Source organism: Oncorhynchus keta, chromosome 10 (genome assembly GCF_023373465.1).
Source record: "Oncorhynchus keta strain PuntledgeMale-10-30-2019 chromosome 10, Oket_V2, whole genome shotgun sequence".
NCBI lineage: Eukaryota > Metazoa > Chordata > Actinopteri > Salmoniformes > Salmonidae > Oncorhynchus > Oncorhynchus keta.
In genome coordinates this window covers 989,044-1,015,476 of record NC_068430.1, presented here as the reverse complement: position 1 = coordinate 1,015,476, position 26,433 = coordinate 989,044, and the positions used below count along the sequence as shown (strand labels likewise).

Below are 26,433 nucleotides of genomic sequence, written 5' to 3'. Positions count from 1 at the left end.
TGGAGAAATGTAACCACTATCGAACAGCTGAGGGACGGGGCTGGAGAAATGTAACCACTATCGAACAGCTGAGGGACGGGGCTGGAGAAATGTAACCACTATCGAACAGCTGAGGGACGGGGCTGGAGAAATGTAACCACTATCGAACAGCTGAGGGATGGGGCTGGAGAAATGTAACCACTATCGAACAGCTGAGGGACGGGGCTGGAGAAATGTAACCACTATCGAACAGCTGAGGGATGGGGCTGGAGAAATGTAACCACTATCGAACAGCTGAGGGACGGGGCTGGAGAAATGTAACCACTATCGAACAGCTGAGGGACGGGGCTGGAGAAATGTAACCACTATCGAACAGCTGAGGGACGGGGCTGGAGAAATGTAACCACTATCGAACAGCTGAGGGACGGGGCTGGAGAAATGTAACCACTATCGAACAGCTGAGGGATGGGGCTGGAGAAATGTAACCACTATCGAACAGCTGAGGGATGGGGCTGGAGAAATGTAACCACTATCGAACAGCTGAGGGATGGGGCTGGAGAAATGTAACCACTATCGAACAGCTGAGGGATGGGGCTGGAGAAATGTAACCACTATCGAACAGCTGAGGGACGGGGCTGGAGAAATGTAACCACTATTGAACAGCTGAGGGACGGGGCTTGAGAAATTTAACCACTATCGAACAGCTGAGGGACGGGGCTGGAGAAATTTAACCACTATCGAATTGATAGCCAAATCTATGGATGCAGGGACTGACCATCCATGATATTGAAATTGTGGTTTTAATTAACTACATTGAGGCTGTAAAATGTTTGTTTATAATTACATTGTTTACAAACATTGGAGTATTTCGGGCTCTGATGGAGTGTGACAGTTGAACTAAGCTCGAGGCATTTAAAAGTTACATTCTTCAAGAAACAAAGGTTAATTAAAGAATTTAAAAGTACAAAAATGTATATAGCAATCGCATATTACTGTCACGTTCTGACCAAAGTTATTGTGTGTTTTCCTTGTTTTAGTGTTGGTCAGGACGTGAGCTGGGTGGGCATTCTATGTTGTGTGTCTAGTTTGTCTATTTCTATGTTTGGCCTGATATGGTTCTCAATCAGAGGCAGGTGTTAGTCATTGTCTCTGATTGGGAACCATATTTAGGTAGCCTGTTTCGTGTTGGGGTTTGTGGGTGATTGTTTCCTGTCTTTGTGTTGGCTGCACCAGTTAGGACTGTTTGGGTTTTGTGGGTGGCTGTTTCCTGTCTTTGTGTTCTCTGCGCCAGTTAGGACTGTTTGGGTTTTGTGGGTGGCTGTTTCCTGTCTTTGTGTTCTCTGCGCCAGTTAGGACTGTTTGGGTTTTGCCACGTTTATTGTTTTGTATTCAGTTCATGTTGAGTTACCTTATTAAAATAACATGAACTCTAACCTGCATTTTGGTCCACCGCTCCTTCCCAGGAAGACATGTCTAAATAAATATATTGTCACAGCTCAATTTATGTAGTTCAATGCTTCCCTTGTCTCCCTATTCTGGTTATTGGGATAAAATCCATAGTGCGGTTTCAAAATAGAACAGCAAGGTCAGATAAAAATGACCAAATTTACACAGAGGGAAAGACGTAGGAGTAAGGCTTTTTGTATCTTCTCTGTACACTGGCCTGCTCTCACCATCGGTCTGTAATTCAAGCATCTGGGAGACTTAGGTTTACTGTAATATTGTCTGGGCCATTACATGTGCCTCCTACCTACACAAATTACTCATCGTGCAAAATACATTTACAAGACTCGCTGCCTCATCTAATTACCTGGCTCCATATGCAGCATCTTATGGCTGCAGGGGCACTTTTGAGTAGCTTGGATGAAAGGTGCTCAGAGGTGCACCGGGGTAAACAACCAGCTCCTCAGTCCCAGTTGCTAATATATGCATATTATTATTAGTATTGGATAGAAAACACTGAAGTTTCTAAAACTGTTTGAATGATGTTACCTGTTAAACAGGTATTGAAGGAGTGTTGAACAGGTATTGAACAGGTATTGAAGGAGTGTTGAACAGGTATTAAACAGGTATTAAACAGGTATTGAAGGAGTGTTGAACAGGTATTGAACAGGTATTAAACAGGTATTAAACAGGTATTGAAGGAGTGTTGAACAGGTATTGAACAGGTATTGAAGGAGTATTAAACAGGTATTAAACAGGTATTAAACAGGTATTGAAGGAGTGTTGAACAGGTATTGAACAGGTATTGAAGGAGTGTTGAACAGGTATTAAACAGGTATTGAACAGGTATTAAACAGGTATTAAACAGTTATTGAAGGAGTGTTGAACAGGTATTAAACAGGTATTGAACAGGTATTGAACAGGTGTTGAACAGGTATTAAACAGGTATTAAACAGGTATTGAACAGGTATTGAACAGGTATTAAACAGGTGTTGAACAGGTATTGAACAGGTATTAAACAGGTATTGAACAGGTATTGAACAGGTATTAAACAGGTATTAAACAGGTATTGAACGGGTATTGAACAGGTATTAAACAGGTATTAAACAGGTATTGAACAGGTATTGAACAGGTATTGAACAGGTATTGAACAGGTATTGAACAGGTATTGAACAGGTATTAAACAGGTATTAAACAGGTATTGAACAGGTATTGAAGGAGTGTTGAACAGGTATTGAAGGAGTGTTGAACAGGTATTGAACAGGTATTAAACAGGTATTGAAGGACTGTTGAACAGGTATTGAAGGAGTGTTGAACAGGTATTGAAGGAGTGTTGAACAGGTATTGAAGGAGTGTTGAACAGGTATTGAACAGGTATTAAACAGGTATTAAACAGGTATTGAATGAGTGTTGAACAGGTATTGAACAGGTATTAAACAGGTATTGAAGGACTGTTGAACAGGTATTGAAGGAGTGTTGAACAGGTATTGAACAGGTATTGAAGGAGTGTTGAACAGGTATTGAACAGGTATTAAACAGGTATTGAAGGAGTGTTGAACAGGTATTAAACAGGTATTGAAGGAGTGTTGAACAGGTATTGAACAGGTATTAAACAGGTATTAAACAGGTGTTGAACAGGTATTGAACAGGTATTGAAGGAGTGTTGAACAGGTATTAAACAGGTATTGAAGGAGTGTTGAACAAGTGTTGAACAGGTATTGAAGGAGTGTTGAACAGGTATTAAACAGGTATTGAAGGAGTGTTGAACAGGTATTGAACAGGTATTAAACAGGTATTGAAGGAGTGTTGAACAGGTATTAAACAGGTATTGAAGGAGTGTTGAACAGGTATTGAACAGGTATTAAACAGGTATTAAACAGGTGTTGAACAGGTATTGAACAGGTATTGAAGGAGTGTTGAACAGGTATTGAACAGGTATTAAACAGGTATTGAAGGAGTGTTGAACAGGTATTGAACAGGTATTAAACAGGTGTTGAAGGAGTATTGAACAGGTATTAAACAGGTATTAAACAGGTATTAAACAGGTTTTGAAGGAGTATTGAACAGGTATTAAACAGGTATTGAAGGGGTGTTGAACAGGTATTGAACAGGTATTAAACAAGTATTGAAGGAGTGTTGAACAGGTATTGAACAGGTATTAAACAGGTATTGAAGGAGTGTTGAACAGGTATTAAACAGGTATTAAACAGGTATTGAAGGTATTAAACAGGTATTGAACAGGTATTAAACAGGTATTGAACAGGTGTTGAACAGGTATTAAACAGGTATTGAACAGGTTGAAACAGGTATTGAACAGGTATTGAACAGGTATTGAAGGAGTGTTGAACAGGTATTGAACAGGTATTAAACAGGTATTGAAGGAGTATTGAACAGGTATTAAACAGGTATTAAACAGGTGAACAGGTATTAAACAGGTATTGAAGGGTGTATTGAACAGGTATTGAACAGGTATTGAACAGGTATTAAACAGGTATTGAAGGGGTGTTGAACAGGTATTGAACAGGTATTAAACAAGTATTGAAGGAGTGTTGAACAGGTATTGAACAGGTATTAAACAGGTATTGAAGGAGTGTTGAACAGGTATTAAACAGGTATTAAACAGGTATTGAAGGAGTATTGAACAGGTATTAAACAGGTATTGAAGGAGTGTTGAACAGGTATTGAACAGGTATTAAACAGGTATTAAACAGGTGTTGAACAGGTATTGAACAGGTATTGAAGGAGTGTTGAACAGGTATTGAACAGGTATTAAACAGGTGTTGAAGGAGTATTGAACAGGTATTAAACAGGTATTAAACAGGTATTAAACAGGTATTAAACAGGTTTTGAAGGAGTATTGAACAGGTATTAAACAGGTATTGAAGGAGTGTTGAACAGGTATTGAACAGGTATTAAACAGGTGTTGAACAGGTATTGAACAGGTATTAAACAGGTATTAAACAGGTTTTGAAGGAGTATTGAACAGGTATTAAACAGGTATTAAACAGGTATTGAAGGAGTGTTGAACAGGTATTGAACAGGTATTAAACAGGTATTAAACAGGTTTTGAAGGAGTATTGAACAGGTATTAAACAGGTATTGAAGGAGTGTTGAACAGGTATTGAACAGGTATTAAACAGGTATTAAACAGGTATTGAAGGGGTGTTGAACAGGTATTGAAGGAGTGTTGAACAGGTATTGAACAGGTATTGAAGGAGTGTTGAACAGGTATTAAACAGGTATTAAACAGGTATTAAACAGGTATTGAAGGAGTGTTGAACAGGTATTAAACAGGTATTGAAGGAGTGTTGAACAGGTATTAAACAGGTATTAAACAGGTATTAAACAGGTATTAAACAGGTATTGAACAGGTATTAAACAGGTATTGAACAGGTATTAAACAGGTATTGAACAGGTGTTGAACAGGTATTAAACAGGTATTGAACAGGTATTAAACAGGTATTGAACAGGTATTAAACAGGTATTAAACAGGTATTGAACAGGTGTTGAACAGGTGTTGAACAGGTATTAAACAGGTATTGAACAGGTATTGAACAGGTATTAAACAGGTATTAAACAGGTGTTGAACAGGTATTGAACAGGTATTGAACAGGTATTGAACAGGTATTGAACAGGTATTAAACAGGTATTAAACAGGTATTAAACAGGGTGTTGAACAGGTATTGAACAGGTGTTGAACAGGTATTAAACAGGTATTGAACAGGTATTAAACAGGTATTGAACAGGTATTAAACAGGTATTAAACAGGTATTGAACAGGTATTAAACAGGTATTAAACAGGTATTGAACAGGTGTTGAACAGGTGTTGAACAGGTATTAAACAGGTATTGAACAGGTATTGAACAGGTATTAAACAGGTATTAAACAGGTGTTGAACAGGTATTGAACAGGTATTGAACAGGTATTAAACAGGTATTGAACAGGTATTGAACAGGTATTAAACAGGTATTAAACAGGTATTGAACAGGTATTGAAGGAGTGTTGAACAGGTATTGAAGGAGTGTTGAACAGGTATTGAACAGGTATTAAACAGGTATTGAACGGGTATGAAGATGCATTGTCAAAACAATCCCTGAAAATTCCCTCAGTGAGGTAAAGATGATGATGGGTCACGTTCTCTCTCTTGTCCCAAATGACACCCTATTCCCTATATTAGTGCCCTCATTTAGACCAGAGCCTGTCATAAGTAGGGCACTACATAGGGAATAGTTTGCTATGTTGGATGCAAACTCAGTTACATTGTTCCTGTGTTCCCGTCAAATATACAAACGGAGAAAAAACGCAAGATTTTATCTTTCATCGTTACAAAGACACAAACACATGAAGCAGCTTGAAATCAAAGTCTCATATTTCTTTATTGTTCAAACTCTTTACTATTAAACTTCTTTCAAAGATGTAAAATAACCACCATCATCGAAAAAAGAAAAAAAATGGTTTATTATATTTAGGAGAAACAACTTTGCATATCAGCTTAATAGACTGAGAAAAGCCACATGACTAGACCGATAGCATAGAGCACGCTATCAAAACCAACAACAACAAAAACCACTGAAGAAGAAAGACATTTCAATGTAAGGGTGTAATGATCTGTGATAGATCCAGATATAGGTGCAGGTTGTCACCCACTTCTTAAGTGTTTTGGTAGGCCTGGTCCCAGATCAGTTTGTGCCATCATATACCTTGCCACAGCCAAACATATGACAACACACTACAAGGTGTGGAATGTTAGCACAACCAGACTGATGCCCAGGCTAGGTGATATACTAGGTATTAGCCTGGGTGCCAGTCTGTTTGTGCTCTCTTGCCAACTCATTATGGAATTGCCATCCCACACAAATGGCTTGACAATGAGAGTTAGCAATGGAGTAGGTGTAATAGGTTTCACTGTGCTTGCTTAACTGTATAGCTTCCTTTCCTCACACAGCTGGGAGTTAGCAAGATAACACAGAGACGTGGGACCCAGGCTAGTAAAACTGCCCAAGACCAGTATTTAGGGTCAACTTGACCCAACAAATAAGCAGAGCCGTCAGAGCTATAGCTGTATTCTGTACTGATGTCTAGAATTCTATAGCTGTATTCTGTATTGATGTCTAGAATTCTATAGCTGTATTCTGCACTGATGTCTAGAATTCTATAGCTGTATTCTACACTGATGTCTAGAATTCTATAGCTGTATTCTACACTGATGTCTAGAATTCTATAGCTGTATTCTACACTGATGTCTAGAATTCTATAGCTGTATTCTGTTTTGATGTCTAGACTGATTCTATAGCTGTATTCTACACTGATGTCTAGAATTCTATAGTTGTATTCTACACTGATGTCTAGAATTCTATAGCTGTATTCTGTACTGATGTCTAGAATTCTATAGCTGTATTCTGTACTGATGTCTAGAATTCTATAGCTGTATTCTACACTGATGTCTAGAATTCTATAGCTGTATTCTGTTTTGATGTCTAGAATTCTATAGCTGTATTCTACACTGATGTCTAGAATTTTATAGCTGTATTCTACACTGATGTCTAGAATTCTATAGCTGTATTCTGTATTGATGTCTAGAATTCTATAGCTGTATTCTGTATTGATGTCTAGAATTCTATAGCTGTATTCTACACTGATGTCTAGAATTCTATAGCTGTATTCTGCATTGATGTCTAGAATTCTATAGCTGTATTCTGCATTGATGTCTAGAATTCTATAGCTGTATTCTGTATTGATGTCTAGAATTCTATAGCTGTATTCTGTACTGATGTCTAGAATTCTATAGCTGTATTCTACACTGATGTCTAGAATTCTATAGCTGTATTCTACACTGATGTCTAGAATTCTATAGCTGTATTCTGTACTGATGTCTAGAATTCTATAGCTGTATTCTACACTGATGTCTAGAATTCTATAGCTGTATTCTGTATTGATGTCTAGAATTCTATAGCTGTATTCTGTATTGATGTCTAGAATTCTATAGCTGTATTCTGTTTTGATGTCTAGAATTCTATAGCTGTATTCTGTATTGATGTCTAGAATTCTATAGCTGTATTCTACACTGATGTCTAGAATTCTATAGCTGTATTCTACACTGATGTCTAGAATTCTATAGCTGTATTCTACACTGATGTCTAGAATTCTATAGCTGTATTCTGTATTGATGTCTAGAATTCTATAGCTGTATTCTGTATTGATGTCTAGAATTCTATAGCTGTATTCTGTTTTGATGTCTAGAATTCTATAGCTGTATTCTGTATTGATGTCTAGAATTTTATAGCTGTATTCTACACTGATGTCTAGAATTCTATAGCTGTATTCTGTATTGATGTCTAGAATTCTATAGCTGTATTCTGTATTGATGTCTAGAATTCTATAGCTGTATTCTGTTTTGATGTCTAGAATTCTATAGCTGTATTCTGTATTGATGTCTAGAATTCTATAGCTGTATTCTACACTGATGTCTAGAATTCTATAGCTGTATTCTACACTGATGTCTAGAATTCTATAGCTGTATTCTGTATTGATGTCTAGAATTCTATAGCTGTATTCTGCATTGATGTCTAGAATTCTATAGCTGTATTCTGTATTGATGTCTAGAATTCTATAGCTGTATTCTGCATTGATGTCTAGAATTCTATAGCTGTATTCTGCATTGATGTCTAGAATTCTATAGCTGTATTCTGTATGTCTGAATTCTATAGCTGATGTCTAGAATTCTATAGCTGTATTCTGCATTGATGTCTAGAATTCTATAGCTGTATTCTGTATTGATGTCTAGAATTCTATAGCTGTATTCTGCACTGATGTCTAGAATTCTATAGCTGTATTCTAAACTGATGTCTAGAATTCTATAGTTGTATTCTACACTGATGTCTAGAATTCTATAGCTGTATTCTGTATTGATGTCTAGAATTCTATAGCTGTATTCTGCATTGATGTCTAGAATTGTTCTCTGAAAACAGGAGACGTCTTGAACAGACGAGCAATAAGACATGATAGATAGATGTTGAAAACACTGCAAAAGGTATTTGTTGATATATTGCAAAGTAAGAAAAAACACCTCGTCTGAAAACCAGTTAAGAAACAATTCATTTGTCCCCGAATGGTACCCTGTTCCCCTATATAACCCACTATTTAGGACCACAATAGAGCACTAAAGTAGCGGTAGTGGACTTTATAGGGAACAGGGTGCTATTTCAGCCAACTAGTTGCTCGTCATTAATATGTTTGTTTTAATTTATATTATTATTATAGGGATACTTGGGGATTTTGGCATTAAGACCCTTTATCTACTTCCCCGGAGTCAGACGAACTCATGGACACCATTGTAATGTCTCTGTGTCCAGTGTGAAGGAAGTTAAGAGGTAGTTTGGTGAGCCAATGCTAACAAGTGTTAGCGCGATGACTGGAGGTCTATGGGTATCTGCTAGCATGCTACCTGATCTTCTTCCTTTGGACCAGTCACATGACTCTGTGTTGAGCCTGATGTGGACCATACACAATAATATTATCATATTTGCAAAATGGCTGTTCTGTGTACTTGCATAGCAAAAATATGCAAATGTCCGTAGCTCTGGAGTAACTCGACGCAACTATGCAGGATTCTGAGTAACTAATTGTGTTCTTGCGTTGTATTTTTGTGTACGGTATGAATTAGGCTGTAGAAACCCTCCTGGCCATATACCGTATACTGCTGTATGTGATGAGTTAGAGCTTATAACATCTTCCAACAGCTATATCTTATAACCTCTTCCAACAGCTAGAGCTTTTAACCTCTTCCAACAGCTACAGCTTATAACCTCTTCCAACAGCTAGAGCTTATAACCTCTTCCAACAGCTAGAGTTTATAACCTCTTCCAACAGCTAGAGCTTATAACCTCTTCCAACAGCTAGAGCTTATAACCTCTTCCAACAGCTAGAGCTTATAACCTCTTCCAACAGCTATATCTTATAACCTCTTCCAACAGCTAGAGCTTATAACCTCTTCCAACAGCTATATCTTATAACCTCTTCCAACAGCTAGAGCTTATAACCTCTTCCAACAGCTAGAGCTTATAACCTCTTCCAACAGCTAGAGCTTATAACCTCTTCCAACAGCTAGAGCTTATAACCTCTTCCAACAGCTATATCTTATAACCTCTTCCAACAGCTATATCTTATAACCTCTTCCAACAGCTATATCTTATAACCTCTTCCAACAGCTAGAGCTTATAACCTCTTCCAACAGCTATATCTTATAACCTCTTCCAACAGCTAGAGCTTATAACCTCTTCCAACAGCTATATCTTATAACCTCTTCCAACAGCTAGAGCTTATAACCTCTTCCAACAGCTAGAGCGTATAACCTCTTCCAACAGCTAGAGCTTATAACCTCTTCCAACAGCTAGAGCTTATAACCTCTTCCAACAGCTAGAGCTTATAACCTCTTCCAACAGCTAGAGCTTATAACCTCTTCCAACAGCTAGAGCTTATAACCTCTTCCAACAGCTAGAGCTTATAACCTCTTCCAACAGCTAGAGCTTATAACCTCTTCCAACAGCTATATCTTATAACCTCTTCCAACAGCTAGAGCTTATAACCTCTTCCAACAGCTATATCTTATAACCTCTTCCAACAGCTAGAGCTTATAACCTCTTCCAACAGCTATATCTTACAACCTCTTCCAACAGCTATATCTTATAACCTCTTCCAACAGCTAGAGCTTATAACCTCTTCCAACAGCTAGAGCTTATAACCTCTTCCAACAGCTAGAGCTTATAACCTCTTCCAACAGCTATATCTTACAACCTCTTCCAACAGCTATATCTTATAACCTCTTCCAACAGCTATATCTTATAACCTATTCCAACAGCTAGAGCTTATAACCTCTTCCAACAGCTAGAGCTTATAACCTCTTCCAACAGCTATATCTTATAACCTATTCCAACAGCTAGAGCTTATAACCTCTTCCAACAGCTATATCTTACAACCTCTTCCAACAGCTATATCTTATAACCTCTTCCAACAGCTAGAGCTTAAAACCTCTTCCAACAGCTAGAGCTTATAACCTCTTCCAACAGCTAGAACTTATAACCTCTTCCAACAGCTATATCTTATAACCTCTTCCAACAGCTATATCTTATAACCTCTTCCAACAGCTAGAGCTTATAACCTCTTCCAACAGCTATATCTTATAACCTCTTCCAACAGCTAGAGCTTATAACCTCTTCCAACAGCTAGAGCTTATAACCTCTTCCAACAGCTAGAGCTTATAACCTCTTCCAACAGCTAGAGCTTATAACCTCTTCCAACAGCTAGAGCTTATAACCTCTTCCAACAGCTAGAGCTTATAACCTCTTCCAACAGCTAGAGCTTATAACCTCTTCCAACAGCTAGAGCTTATAACCTCTTCCAACAGCTAGAACTTATAACCTCTTCCAACAGCTAGAGCTTATAACCTCTTCCAACAGCTAGAGCTTATAACCTCTTCCAACAGCTAGAGCTTATAACCTCTTCCAACAGCTAGAGCTTATAACCTCTTCCAACAGCTATATCTTACAACCTCTTCCAACAGCTATATCTTATAACCTCTTCCAACAGCTATATCTTATAACCTCTTCCAACAGCTATATCTTATAACCTCTTCCAACAGCTATATCTTATAACCTCTTCCAACAGCTAGAGCTTATAACCTCTTCCAACAGCTAGAGCTTATAACCTCTTCCAACAGCTAGAGCTTATAACCTCTTCCAACAGCTAGAGCTTATAACCTCTTCCAACAGCTAGAGCTTATAACCTCTTCCAACAGCTAGAGCTTATAACCTCTTCCAACAGCTAGAGCTTATAACCTCTTCCAACAGCTAGAGCTTATAACCTCTTCCAACAGCTAGAGCTTATAACCTCTTCCAACAGCTAGAGCGTATAACCTCTTCCAACAGCTAGAGCGTATAACCTCTTCCAACAGCTAGAGCTTATAACCTCTTCCAACAGCTAGAGCTTATAACCTTCTTCCAACAGCTAGAGCTTATAACCTCTTCCAACAGCTTCCAACAGCAGCTTATAGCCTCTTCCAACAGCTAGAGCTTATAACCTCTTCCAACAGCTAGAGCTTATAACCTCTTCCAACAGCTATATATTATAACCTCTTCCAACAGCTAGAGCTTATAACCTCTTCCAACAGCTATATCTTACAACCTCTTCCAACAGCTATATCTTATAACCTCTTCCAACAGCTAGAGCTTATAGCCTCTTCCAACAGCTAGAGCTTATAACCTCTTCCAACAGCTAGAGCTTATAACCTCTTCCAACAGCTAGAGCTTATAACCTCTTCCAACAGCTAGAGCTTATAACCTCTTCCAACAGCTAGAGCTTATAACCTCTTCCAACAGCTAGAGCTTATAACCTCTTCCAACAGCTAGAGCTTATAACCTCTTCCAACAGCTAGAGCTTATAACCTCTTCCAACAGCTAGAGCTTATAACCTCTTCCAACAGCTAGAGCTTATAACCTCTTCCAACAGCTATATCTTACAACCTCTTCCAACAGCTATATCTTATAACCTCTTCCAACAGCTAGAGCTTATAACCTCTTCCAACAGCTACCTCTTATCTTATAACCTATATATTATAATTCCAACAGCTAGAGCTTATAACCTCTTCCAACAGCTATAATCTTTACTTATAACCTCTTCCAACAGCTATATCTTATAACCTCTTCCAACAGCTAGAGCTTATAACCTCTTCCAACAGCTAGAGCTTATAACAGCTCTTCCAACAGCTAGAGCTTATAACCTTATCTTCCAACAGCTAGAGCTTATAACCTCTTCCAACAGCTAGAACTTATAACCTCTTCCAACAGCTATATCTTATAACCTCTTCCAACAGCTATATCTTATAACCTCTTCCAACAGCTAGAGCTTATAAAAACCTCTTCCAACAGCTATATATTATAACCTCTTCCAACAGCTAGAGCTTATAACCTCTTCCAACAGCTAGAGCTTATAACCTCTTCCAACAGCTAGAACTTATAACCTCTTCCAACAGCTATATCTTACCTCTTCCAACCTAACCTCTTCCAACAGCTAGAGCTTATAACCTCTTCCAACAGCTAGAGCTTATAACCTCTTATAGAGCTTATAACCTTCCAACAGCTAGAGCTTATAACCTCTTCCAACAGCTAGAGCTTATAACCTCTTCCAACAGCTAGAGCTTATAACCTCTTCCAACAGCTAGAGCTTATAACCTCTTCCAACAGCTAGAGCTTATAACCTCTTCCAACAGCTATATCTTATAACATCTTCCAACAGCTAGAGCTTATAACCTTTTCCAACAGCTAGAGCTTATAACCTCTTCCAACAGCTAGAGCTTATAACCTCTTCCAACAGCTAGAGCTTATAACCTTTTAGCCTCTTCCAACAACTAGAACTTATAAGCCTCTTCCAACAGCTATATATTATAACCTCTTCCAACAGCTAGAGCTTATAACCTCTTCCAACAGCTTATAACCTCTTCCAACAGAGCTTATAACCTCTTCCAACAGCTAGAGCTTATAACCTCTTCCAACAGCTAGATATTATAACCTCTTCCAACAGCTATATATTATAACCTCTTCCAACAGCTAGAGCGTATAGCCTCTTCCAACAGCTAGAGCTTATAACCTCTTCCAACAGCTAGAGCTTATAACCTCTTCCAACAACTAGAGCTTATAGCTTATAGCTTATAACCTCTTCCAACAGCTAGAGCTTATAATAAGCTTATAACCTCTTCCAACAGCTAGAGCTTATAACCTCTTCCAACAGCTAGAGCTTATAACCTCTTCCAACATAACCTCTTCCAACAGCTAGAGCTTATAACCTCTTCCAACAGCTAGAACTTATAACCTCTTCCAACAGCTAGAGCTTATAGCCTCTTCCAACAACTAGAGCTTATAGCCTCTTCCAACAGCTAGAGCTTATAACCTCTTCCAACAGCTAGAGCTTAATAACCTCTTCCAACAGCTAGAGCTTATAACCTCTTCCAACAGCTAGAGCTTATAACCTCTTCCAACAGCTTAGAGCTTATAACCTCTTCCAACAGCTATATATTATAACCTCTTCCAACAGCTATATATTATAACCTCTTCCAACAGCTAGAGCGTATAGCCTCTTCCAACAGCTAGAGCTTATAACCTCTTCCAACAGCTAGAGCTTATAACCTCTTCCAACAACTAGAGCTTATAGCCTCTTCCAACAGCTAGAGCTTATAACCTCTTCCAACAGCTAGAGCTTATAACCTCTTCCAACAGCTAGAGCTTATAACCTCTTCCAACAGCTAGAGCTTATAACCTCTTCCAACAGCTAGAGCTTATAACCTCTTCCAACAGCTAGAGCTTATAGCCTCTTCCAACACTAGAGCTATAACCTCTTCCAGCCAGAGCTATAACCTAGAGCTTATAGCCTCTTCCAACAGCTAGAGCTTATAACCTCTTCCAACAGCTAGAGCTTATAACCTCTTCCAACAGCTAGAGCTTATAACCTCTTCCAACAGCTAGAGCTTATAACCTCTTCCAACAGCTAGAGCTTATAACCTCTTCCAACAGCTAGAGCTTATAACCTCTTCCAACAGCTAGAGCTTATAACCTCTTCCAACAGCTAGAGCTTATAACCTCTTCCAACAGCTAGAGCTTATAAGCTTTAACAGCAGCCAGAGCTTATAACCTCTTCCAACAGCTATATCTTATAACCTCTTCCAACAGCTATATCTTATAACCTCTTCCAACAGCTATATCTTATAACCTCTTCCAACAGCTAGAGCTTATAACCTCTTCCAACAGCTAGAGCTTATAACCTCTTCCAACAGCTAGAGCTTATAATAACCTCTTCCAACAGCTATATATTATAACCTCTTATAATAGCTACAGTTACAGCTTTTAACAGCTACAGCTTATAACCTCTTATAATAGCTAATGCTATAACAACCTTCCTCTCGTCGATATGACCCCACACTCGAGTCATACAACTGTTGTACAACACATTTGGTACAACGGTTGTGATACAACAGAGGATTTTTCAGCATGAAGTATTAGTAAAATATATAAATTGTATCACAACCGTTGTACCAACTGCGTTGTGCATCAATTGTGCAACCTAAGGTCTGGGTTCCATCTGTATGGCTGAAGTTCAGCGTGATTGGAATCTAAAGGCAATGTTCCCGTGTTAGCAGAGACTCCATATGTTCGGCTCAAAGGTGAAATGACCTTTCATTTAGGCCTCACAACCTTCAGCTATACAGATTACAGATGTCGTCGGTGTGAACGGGGTCTATACATGACAGGCAGGCAGACAGCAGTAATAGTAGTAAGAAAAAAATTGATCGTCCGTCTTCCAACTGGTAAATAAACAACCGACCACCTCCCAACTAGGGTTGCAAAATGACATTCATTTTCTACAATTCCCAGGGTTTTCCATAAAACCTTGAAGAAATATTCCTGGATGTTCTGCTTGTTGTCTCAATATGAAAACCTCCAAACCAGGATTTTCTGGGGGAAGACCTGGAAGTTTAGAAAACATTTTCAAACCTATTCACAACCAACTCTTTCCCTGTGTAGTCACCCACCACCCCACGGGTAGAGAACACACAGTAGCATGCTCATGTAGAGAATTGAGCTAAAATTTTATTCCTAATATAATATAATCATTTAGAGTAATATAATATGTATAATATAGCCATGGCTTGCAGGGTGATTGTTCCCACGATTAAAACTCTTTCGGAGGATGTTGGGATCTTTGTTTAAACCAAAATAATGAATCTACGCTCCAAATGGCACCCTATTCCCTCCGTAGTGCACTACGTAGGGCTCTCCAACTCAACTCTGGAAGACCCGTAGTGCACTACGTAGGGCTCTCCAACTCAACTCTGGAAGACCCGTAGTGCACTACGTAGGGCTCTCCAACTCAACTCTGGAAGACCCGTAGTGCACTACGTAGGGCTCTCCAACTCAACTCTGGAAGACCCGTAGTGCACTACGTAGGGCTCTCCAACTCAACTCTGGAAGACCCGTAGTGCACTACGTAGGGCTCTCCAACTCAACTCTGGAAGACCCGTAGTGCACTACGTAGGGCTCTCCAACTCAACTCTGGAAGACAGTTCCATTGCATTTTTTCATTGTTTCCCTCTAATCAGGGAACCATTTAGTCCTGGGACACCAGGTGTGCAATTCGTTATCGGATAGAACAAAAAACTATCAGGCTCCGGACCTCGTAGGGTAGGAGTTGAATATCCCTGATGTAGGGAGTATGGTGACATTTGGGTTGCATACTGTCTTTCATATACAATTAAGGAACTAAGCTTTCAATTAAGTGCTTCACCCAGCTAGCTCAATCTCTGAATGTCCCTTTTCTTCTCTCAATCTCTTAATGTCCCTCTATCTCTGAATGTCCCTCAATCTCTGAATGTTCCTCTCTGAATCTCTCGCTCTCTCTCTCAATGTCTCTCTCTCTCTCTCTCTCTCTCTCTCAATGTCTCTCTCTCTCTCTCTCTCAATGTCTCTCTCTATGTCTCTCTCTCTCTCAATCTCTCTCTCTCTCTCTCTCTCTCTCAATGTCTCTCTCTCTCTCTCTCTCTCTCTCAATGTCTCTCTCTCTCTCTCACTCAATGTCTCTCTCTCTATGTCTCTCTCAATGTCTCTCTCTCTATGTCTCTCTCAATGTCTCTCTCTCTCGCAAGTGCCAAGAAACGATAGGCTTCACTGTGCAAACTGCATTAGGTCATCTTTACAAACATAGAAAAAAAATGACAAAAACAACCAGAATATTATCAAAAGGTTACTTTCTGTTGGTCTGTTTTCTCTTTAGTTATAATATCTCCTTCAGCTGTCAGTGTGTTTTTGTACAGGTAAGAGTATAGTAGTAGTAGTAGTAGACATACATTTGTGTGTAAATATATTCAAATATACAAATGCATACATACATACATACATACTGATAATACGTACTTGTAATTACATTGTTATTAGAATCACTTGAACAGACTTGTGTTTTAATAATAACTTAAGTTTGTTAAAAAATATGACCAACATTCAATAGAGGGAGACCAGCTCCATAAGGGTGAATCCAAGACATCATCATCATCATCATCAAGACGTTGTTGATGAGGAGCTTGTCCAAGAGGACGACAATGAATCAATGAATGACTGCAGCAGATCCATCTATCTGCGTTATACCCATCTTTGTATGATTCTCTGTAGGGTTCTGTTCTTACAGCATGAATCAGTCTACATCTAGGACTTCTTCCTTCCTTAGACATAACATAACAGGCTGGTCAAAGAGATGACAAGATAAGCCACTGTGGAGATGAAACAGAAGCGATTCCTCCTCTTCCTCTCTGATAGACCAATGATCCAACAAGCCAAACAGACTTCCATTAGGCGTCTGTTCTGCCCCTGTCCTCTTCCCATGTCCATCCACCATCCCAGACTATCCGCTGTCAAAAGCCAGCCAGCCTCTGACGATCAGAAGATAAACATTCACATCCAAGTTGGCCGCTCAAGAGTCTCGCCCCTCCTCCTTTTCATGTAGATTCCAGCGTGTCGAGCTGGAACACGTTGTGATTGGTTGGCGTGGTGAAGAACAGCTGGTCATTGGTGGAGGTGTGGTTGTCACATGGGCTATTGAGCCCTAACGTTCTCTCAAAGTCCAGAAGCTGACCCATGAAGTTGAAGTTGGGAGAGATGTTGGACTTCTTGCATTTGACGAAGTCGTAGGCGTCGTTGAGCGACAGGTTAAGCTTCTGCATCAGGTAGGCCACGGTGACCGTTACCGAGCGACTGATCCCTGCCAGGCAGTGCACCAGGATACCACACTTTTTGGAACGAGCTTCATCTGGAAGAGAGAAGGTAAAGATGAGTTTGAGGTGGTTTTTAATGCAACATAAATTAGTTTTACTTACTTTATTGAACTTGTGTGAAGCCTTTGACTGTTCAGAAATATTTAAAGGGAACAGCTACAACAACTCCACCTCTCTGGTTTCTAGAGTTTATAATGAGGGAACAGCTACATCAACTCCACCTCTCTGGTTTCAGGAGTTTATAATGAGGGAACAGCTACATCAACTCCACCTCTCTGGTTTCTAGAGTTTATAATGAGGGAACAGCTACATCAACTCCACCTGTCTGGTTTCTAGAGTTTATAATGAGAGAACAGCTACAACAACTCCACCTGTCTGGTTTCTAGAGTTTATAATGAGGGAACAGCTACATCAACTCCACCTGTCTGGTTTCTGGAGTTTATAATGAGAGAACAGCTACAACAACTCCACCTGTCTGGTTTCTAGAGTTTATAATGAGGGAACAGCTACATCAACTCCACCTCTCTGGTTTCTAGAGTTTATAATGAGGGAACAGCTACATCAACTCCACCTGTCTGGTTTCTAGAGTTTATAATGAGAGAACAGCTACATCAACTCCACCTCTCTGGTTTCTAGAGTTTATAATGAGAGAACAGCTACATCAACTCCACCTGTCTGGTTTCTAGAGTTAATAATGAGAACAGCTACATCAACACCTGTCTGGTTTCTAGAGTTTATAATGAGAGAACAGCTACAACAACTCCACCTCTCTGGTTTCTAGAGTTTATAATGAGGGAACAGCTACATCAACTCCACCTGTCTGGTTTCTAGAGTTTATAATGAGGGAACAGCTACAACAACTCCACCTCTCTGGTTTCTAGAGTTTATAATGAGGGAACAGCTACATCAACTCCACCTGTCTGGTTTCTAGAGTTTATAATGAGGGAACAGCTACATCAACTCCACCTCTCTGGTTTCTAGAGTTTATAATGAGAGAACAGCTACATCAACTCCACCTCTCTGGTTTCTAGAGTTTATAATGAGAGAACAGCTACATCAACTCCACCTCTCTGGTTTATAGAGTTTATAATGAGAGAACAGCTACATCAACTCCACCTGTCTGGTTTCAGGAGTTTATAATGAGAGAACAGCTACATCAACTCCACCTGTCTGGTTTCTAGAGTTTATAATGAGAGAACAGCTACATCAACTCCACCTCTCTGGTTTCTAGAGTTTATAATGAGAGAACAGCTACAACAACTCCACCTGTCTGGTTTCTAGAGTTTATAATGAGAGAACAGCTACATCAACTCCACCTCTCTGGTTTCTAGAGTTTATAATGAGGGAACAGCTACATCAACTCCACCTGTCTGGTTTCTAGAGTTTATAATGAGAGAACAGCTACATCAACTCCACCTCTCTGGTTTCTGGAGTTTATAATGAGGGAACAGCTACATCAACTCCACCTGTCTGGTTTCTAGAGTTTATAATGAGGGAACAGCTACACCAACTCCACCTGTCTGGTTTCTAGAGTTTATAATGAGAGAACAGCTACATCAACTCCACCTGTCTGGTTTCTGGAGTTTATAATGAGGGAACAGCTACAACAACTCCACCTGTCTGGTTTCTAGAGTTTATAATGAGAGAACAGCTACATCAACTCCACCTGTCTGGTTTCTAGAGTTTATAATGAGAACAGCTACAACAACTCCACCTGTCTGGTTTCTAGAGTTTATAATGAGAACAGCTACATCAACTCCACCTGTCTGGTTTCTAGAGTTTATAATGAGAGAACAGCTACATCAACTCCACCTGTCTGGTTTCAACAACTCCAACTCCCTCTGTCTGGTTTCTAGAGTTTATAATAGAGTTTATAATGAGAACAGCTACATCAACTCCACCTGTCTGGTTTCTAGAGTTTATAATGAGAGAACAGCTACATCAACTCCACCTGTCTGGTTTCTAGAGTTTATAATGAGAGAACAGCTACATCAACTCCACCTGTCTGGTTTCTAGAGTTTATAATGAGAGAACAGCTACATCAACACCTCGTCTGGTTTCTAGAGTTTATAATGAGAGAACACAACTCCACCTCTCTGGTTTCTAGAGTTTATAATGAGAGAACAGCTACATCAACTCCACCTGTCTGGTTTCTAGAGTTTATAATGAGGGAACAGCTACATCAACTCCACCTGTCTGGTTTCTAGAGTTTATAATGAGGGAACAGCTACATCAACTCCACCTGTCTGGTTTCTAGAGTTTATAATGAGAGAACAGCTACATCAACTCCACCTGTCTGGTTTCTAGAGTTTATAATGAGAGAACAGCTACATCAACTCCACCTGTCTGGTTTCTAGAGTTTATAATGAGGGAACAGCTACATCAACTCCACCTGTCTGGTTTCTAGAGTTTATAATGAGGGAACAGCTACATCAACTCCACCTGTCTGGTTTCTAGAGTTTATAATGAGGGAACAGCTACATCAACTCCACCTGTCTGGTTTCTAGAGTTTATAATGAGAGAACAGCTACATCAACTCCACCTGTCTGGTTTCTAGAGTTTATAATGAGGGAACAGCTACATCAACTCCACCTGTCTGGTTTCTAGAGTTTATAATGAGGAACAGCTACATCAACTCCACCTGTCTGGTTTCTAGAGTTTATAATGAGAGAACAGCTACATCACTCCACTGTCCTAGAGTTTATAATGAGAGAACAGCCATCAACTCTGGTTTCAGTTTCTAGAGTTTATAATGAGAGAACAGCTACATCAACTCCACCTGTCTGGTTTCTAGAGTTTATAATGAGGAACAGCTACATCAACTCCACCTGAGGGAACAGTCTGGTTTCTAGAGTTTATAATGAGAGAACAGCTACATCAACTCCACCTGTCTGGTTTCTAGAGTTTATAATGAGGGAACAGCTACATCAACTCCACCTCTCTGGTTTCTAGAGTTTATAATGAGGGAACAGCTACATCAACTCCACCTCTCTGGTTTCTAGAGTTTATAATGAGAGAACAGCTACAACAACTCCACCTCTCTGGTTTCTGGAGTTTATAATGAGAGAACAGCTACAACAACTCCACCTCTCTGGTTTCTGGAGTTTATAATGAGAGAACAGCTACAACAACTTGTTAGGTTATTGTCTTGCTGAAAGGTGAATTAATCTCCCAGTGTCAGGTTGAAAGCAGACTGAACCAGGTTTTCCTCTAGGATTTTGCCTGTGCCTTGCTCCATTCCATTTCTTTTTTTATCCTGAAAAACTCTCCAGTCCTTAACAATTACAAGCATACCCATAACATGATACAGCCAGCACTATGCTTTAAAGTATGGAGAGTGGTACTCAGTAATTTGTTGTATTGGATTTGCCTCAAACATAACACTTTGTCCTCAGGACAAGAAGTTAATTGCTTTACCACATTTTTATCAGTGTTACTTTAGTGCCTTGTTGCAAACAGGATGCATGTTTTGGAATATTTTTATTCTGTACAAGGTTCCTTCTTTTCACTCTGTCATTTAGGTTAGTATTGTGAAGTAACTACAATGTTGTTGATCCATCCTCAGTTTTCTCCTATCTCAAAGGGATAGTCAATGTCTGTTCTGCTTACCTATCCACCAATACAGTGCCTTGCAAAAGTATTCATCCCCATTTGCGTTTTTTAGCTATTTTGTTGCATTACAACCTGTCATGTATATGGGTTTTTATTTAGATTTCATGTAATGGACATACACACAATAGTCAAAATTGGTGAAGTGAAATAAAAAAAATAACTTGTTTAAAAAATAAATTAAAAAATGGAAAGGTGGTTCCTGCATATGTATTCACACGTTGCTATGAAGCCCCTGAGTAAGATCTGGTGCAACCAATTACCTTCCGAAGTCACATAATTAGTTAAATATAGTCCACCTGTGTGCAATCTAAGTGTCACATGATCTCAGTATATTTACACCTGTTCTGAAAGGCCCCAGAGTCTGCAACACCACCAAGCAAGCGGCCCCATGAAGACCAAGGAGCTCTCCAAACAGGTCAGGGACAACGTTGTGGAGAAGTACAGATCAGGTTTGGGTTATAAAAAAATATCATAAACTTTGAACATCCCACGGAGCAACATTAAATCCATTATTAAAAAATTGAAAGAATATGGCACCACAACAAACCTGCCAAGAGAGGGCCGCCCACCAAAACTCACAGACCAGGCAAGGAGGGTATTAATCAGAGAGGCAACAAAGAGAACAAAGATAACCCTGAAGGAGCTGTAAAGCTCCACAGCGGAGATTGGAGTATCTGTCTATAGGACCATTTTAAGCCATACACTCCACAGAGCTGGGCTTTACGGAAGAGAGGCAGGAAAAAAGCCATTGCTTAAAGAAAAAAATAAGCAAACACTTTTGGTGTTTGCCGAAATGCATGTGGGAGACTCCCCAAACAGATGGAAGAAGGTACTCTGGTCAGATGAGACTAAAATGTAGCTTTTTGGCCATCAAGGAAACCGCTATGTCTGGCGCAAAGCCAACACCTCTCATCGTCAGGGACTGGGAAACTGGTCAGAAATTAAGGAATGATGGATGGTGATAAATACAGGGAAATTCTTGAAGGAAACCTGTTTCAGTTTTCCAGAGATTTGAGACTGGGACGGAGGTTCACCTTCCAGCAGGACAATGACCCTAAGCATACTGCTAAAGCAACACTTGAGTGGTTTAAAGGGAAACATGTCTTGGAATGGCCTAGTCAAAGCCCAGACTTCAATCCAATTGAGAATCTGTGGTATAACTTAAAGATTGCTGTACATTAGCGGAACCCATCCAACTTGAAGGAGCTGGAGCAGTTTTTCCTTGAAGCAAAAATCCCAGTGGCTAGATGTGCCAAGCTTATAGAGACATATCCCAAGAGACTTACAGCTGTAATTGCTGTGAAAGGTGGCTCTACAAAGTATTGACATTGGGGGGTGAATAGTTACGAACGTTCAAGTTCTTTGTTTTTTTTATGTCTTATTTCTTGTTTGTTTCACAATAAAAAATACTTTGCATCTTCAAAGTGGTAGTGGCATATTGCATAAATCAAATGATACAAAAATAGGAAAAATGCCAAGGGGGGTGAATACTTTCGCAAGCCACTGTAGGTCCCCTTCTTGGCAAGGAATTTGAAAACCTCCCTGGTCTTTGTGGTTGAATAGGTGTTTGAAATTCACTTCTCAACTGAAGGACCTTACAGATAATTGTATGTGTGGGTTACAGAGATGAGGTAGTCATTCAAAACGCATGTTAACCACTGGAGGTTTTTACTTAAAACAAAGGGGTTGAATACTTATTGACTCAAGACATTTCAGCTTTTCATTTATTTGTAAAGATTTCGAAAAACAATTATTCCACTTTGTCATTATGGGGTAATGTGTTTAGGCCAGTGACACAAAATCTATATTTAATCAAATTTAAATTCAGGCTATAACACAACATGTGGAAAAAGTGTGAATATTTTCCACGTTCAGAACTAAATGACCCACTTTCAGAGCTAAATCGCCCACGTTCAGAACTAAATGACCCACGTTCAGAACTAAATGACCTATATTCAGAACTAAATGACCCACATTCAGAACTAAATGACCAACATTCAGAACTAAATGACCAACATTCAGAACTAAATTAACTATATTCAGAACTAAATTACCCTTATTCAGAAATAAATTACCTATATTCAAAACGACAGTCGGAAATTTACTTACACTCAGGTTGGAGTCATGAAAACTCGCTTTTCAACCACTCCACGTATTTCTTGTCAACAAACTATAGTTTTGGCAAGTCGGTTAGGACATCTACTTTGTGCATGACACAAGTAATGTTTCCAACAATTGTTTACAGACAGATTATTTCACTTATAATTCACTGTATCACAATTCCAGTGGTTCAGAAGTTTACATACACAAAGTTGACTGTGCCTTGGAAAATGCCAGAAAATTATGTCATGGTTTTAGAAGCTTCTGATAGGCTAACTGACATCATTTGAGTCAATTGGAGTTGAACTTAATAATAATATAATATATATGCCATTTAGCAGACACTTTTATCCAAAGCGACTTACAGTCATGTGTGCATACATTCTACGTATGGGTGGTCCCGGGAATCGTACCCACTACCCTGGCGTTACAAGCGCCATGCTCTACCAACTGAGCTACAGAAGGACCACACATTGTGGATGTATTTCAAGGCCTACCTTCAAACTCAGTGCCTCTTTGCTTGACATCATGGGAAAATCAAAAGAAATCAGCCAATATCCCAGAAAAATAATTGTAGATATCAACAAGCCTTGTTCATCCTTGTTCAAATGCCTGAAGGTACCACGTTCATCTGTACAAAAAAATAGTACACACGTATAAACACCATGGGACCACGCAGCCGTCATACCGCTCAGGAAGGAGAAGCGTTCTGTCTCCTAGAGATGAACGTACTTTGGTACAAAAAAGTGCAAATCAATCCCAGAACAACAGCAAAGGACCTTGTGAAGATGCTGGAGGAAACAGGTACAAAAGTATCTATATCCACAGTAAAACGAGTCCTATATCGACGTAACCTGAAAGGCCGCTCAGCAAGGAAGAAGCCACTGCTCCAAAACCGCCATATAAAAGCCAGACTATGGTTTGCAACTGCACATGGGGGCAAAGAGTGTACTTTTTGGAGAAATGCCCTCTGGTCTGATTAAACAAAAATAGAACTGTTCTGCCATAATGACCATCGTTATGTTAGGAAGATAAGGGGGAGGCTTGCAAGCCGAAGAACACCATCCCAACCGTGAAGCACGGGGGTGGAAGCATCATGTTGTGGGGGTGCTTTGCTGCAGGAGGGACTGGTGCAATTCACAAAATAGATTTTATCACGAGGGAGGAAATTATGTGGATATATTGAAGCTACATCTCAAGACACCAGGCCCATATTAAAAATTAGTATACACATTTTGACCAGGGCCCATTTTTAAAAGTAGTGCATTTGGGACATAGTCATTGATATAGATGATCCATTATTCACAACCTAGATGTTGTTCCTGGGTTTTATCTGGTGCAACACTCTGCACTATCAAGCCATTAGTGCTTCAAAGGATACCGCAAAGTAAGTCAGTCCCACTCTCTTTCAACCCTTACTCCTTCCTTCCCTCCCCTCCCTCCCTCCCCAGACCATTAGTCCTCATCCACCAAACCCAGTTTTCGTCCGTCGGACTGACAGTTGGTGAAGAGTGATTCGTCACTCCAGAGAACGCGTTTCCACTGCTCCAGAGTCCAATGGTGGCGGGATTTACACCACTCCAGATGACGCTTGGCATTGCGCATGGTGATCTTATGCTTGTGTGCGGCTGCTCGGCCTTGGAAATCCATCTCATGAAGCTCCCGACAAACAGTTATTGCGCTGACGTTGCTTCCAGAGGCAGTTTGAAACTCGGTAGCGAGTGTTGCAACCGAGGACAGACATTTGTTACGAGCTACACGTTTCAGCACTCAGTGGCCCCGTTCTGTAAACTTGTGTGGCCTACCACTTCGTGGCTGAGCCGATGTTGCTCTGAGACGTTTCCACTTCACAATAACAGCACTTACAGTTAACCGGGGCAGCTCCAGCAGGAAATACATTTGACAAATTGACTTGTTGGAAAAGTGCTACCCTATGATGGTGCCACATTGAAAGTCACTGAGCTCTTCAGAAAAGGTCATTCTACTGCCAATGTTTGTCTATGGAGATTGCATGGCGGTGTGCTCGATTTTATACACCTATCAGCAACGGATGTGGCTGAAATAGCCAAATCCACTAATTTGAAGGGGTGTCCCGATACTTTTGTACATATAGTGTATATAAATTAACTCTAGTGTGTCTAGACAAATACAGACAGTAGAACTAATGAAGTCCAGTCAGGAAAAACTCTGGTTCCTTTTAGTGTATAACTAGGAGCTAGATGTTTAAACTTGGGTTCCTTCTAGTGTCTAACTAAGACCTGGCGGTTTAAACTCTGGTTCCTTCTAGTGTATAACTAGGAGCTAGATGTTTAAACTCTGGTTCCTACTAGTGTCTAACTAAGACCTGGAGGTTTAAACTCTGGTTCCTTCTAGTGTCTAACCGCCCCAATAGGTTCACTGACGACGCAATCGCCATCACACTGCACACTGCCCTATCCAATCTGGACAAGAGGAATACCTATGTAAGAATGCTATTCATCGATTACAGTGCAGCATTTAACACCATAGTACCCTCCAAACTCATCATTACCCTGGGTCTCGACCCCGCACTGTGCAACTGTCAGGATGTCCGTCAGGATGTCCAGGACCCAGTTGGTGAGGGTAGGTTACCTACCCCAAGGTGGTGAGGGTAGGTAACAACATCTCCACCCGCGCTGATCCTCAACACTGGGGCCCCACAAGGGTGCGTTCTGAGCCCTCTCCTGTACTCCCTGTTCACCCACGACTGCGTGGCCACGCATGCCTCCAACTCAATCATCAAGTTTGCGGACGACACAACAGTGGTAGGCTTGATTACCAACAACGACGAGACGGCCTACAGGGAGGAGGTGAGGGCCCTCGGAGTGTGGTGTCAGGAAAATAACATCACACTCAATGTCAACAAAACAAAGGAGATGACCGTGGACTTCAGGAAGCAAAAGAGGGAGCAGCCCCCTATCTACATTGACGGGACAGAGTGGAGAGGGTGGAGAGTTTTAAGTTCCTCGGCGTACACATCACGGACAAACTGAAATGGTCCACCCACACAGACAGCGTGGTGAAGAAGGCGCAGCAGCGCCTCTTCAACCTCAGGAGGCTGAAGAAATTTGGCTTGTCACCAAAAACACAAGCTTTTACAGATGCACAATCGAGTGCATCCTGTCGGGCTGTATCACCGCCTGGTACGGCAACTGCTCCGCCCACAACCGTAAGGCTCTCCAGAGGGTAGTGAGGTCTGCACAACGCATCACCGGGGGCAAACTACCTGCCCTCCAGGACACCTACACCACCCGATGCCACAGGAAGGCCAAAAAGATCATCAAGGACAACAACCACCTGAGCCACTGCATGTTCACCCCGCTATCATCCAGAAGGTGAGGTCAGTACAGGTGCATCAAAGCAGAGACCGAGAGACTGAAAAACAGCTTCTAGCTCAAGGCCATCAGACTGTAAAACAGCCATCACTAACATTGAGTGGCTGCTGCCAACATACTGACTCACCTCCAGCCACTTTA

General features: G+C 40.3%; 1 protein-coding gene and 2 long non-coding RNA genes across 45 annotated transcripts in view; 1 reads left to right on the top strand and 2 right to left on the bottom strand.

Annotated features, from left to right (window-relative positions):
• Positions 1-3,775: 3,775 nt before the first annotated feature.
• On the top strand, positions 3,776-4,732 carry LOC127932673 (uncharacterized). Its single transcript, XR_008146331.1, has 3 exons — positions 3,776-3,794; positions 4,343-4,375; positions 4,684-4,732. It is a non-coding gene; the product is annotated as an uncharacterized LOC127932673 (long non-coding RNA).
• A 3,404-nt stretch (positions 4,733-8,136) lies between these two features.
• Positions 8,137-15,911, bottom strand: LOC127932000 (uncharacterized). 43 transcript variants are annotated; one of them, XR_008143492.1, is made up of 7 exons: positions 13,827-14,068; positions 13,521-13,766; positions 12,333-12,384; positions 11,602-11,991; positions 10,190-11,411; positions 10,034-10,137; positions 8,137-9,955 (listed from the first exon to the last, which is right to left on the bottom strand). It is a non-coding gene; the product is annotated as an uncharacterized LOC127932000 (long non-coding RNA). The 43 variants fall into 43 exon arrangements; XR_008143477.1 differs by having other exon boundaries at positions 8,137-9,175; positions 9,436-11,411; XR_008143484.1 differs by having other exon boundaries at positions 8,137-9,539; positions 9,748-11,411.
• A 282-nt stretch (positions 15,912-16,193) lies between these two features.
• Positions 16,194-26,433, bottom strand: part of LOC118389594 (dual specificity protein phosphatase 7-like) — a 33,662-nt gene continuing 23,422 nt past the window's right edge. Inside the window, exon 3 of the mRNA XM_052526163.1 lies at positions 16,194-17,262. Within this exon, the coding sequence (XP_052382123.1) occupies positions 16,952-17,262 (311 nt within the window). The 3' untranslated portion in view covers positions 16,194-16,951. The remainder of the gene's footprint in view (positions 17,263-26,433) is intronic.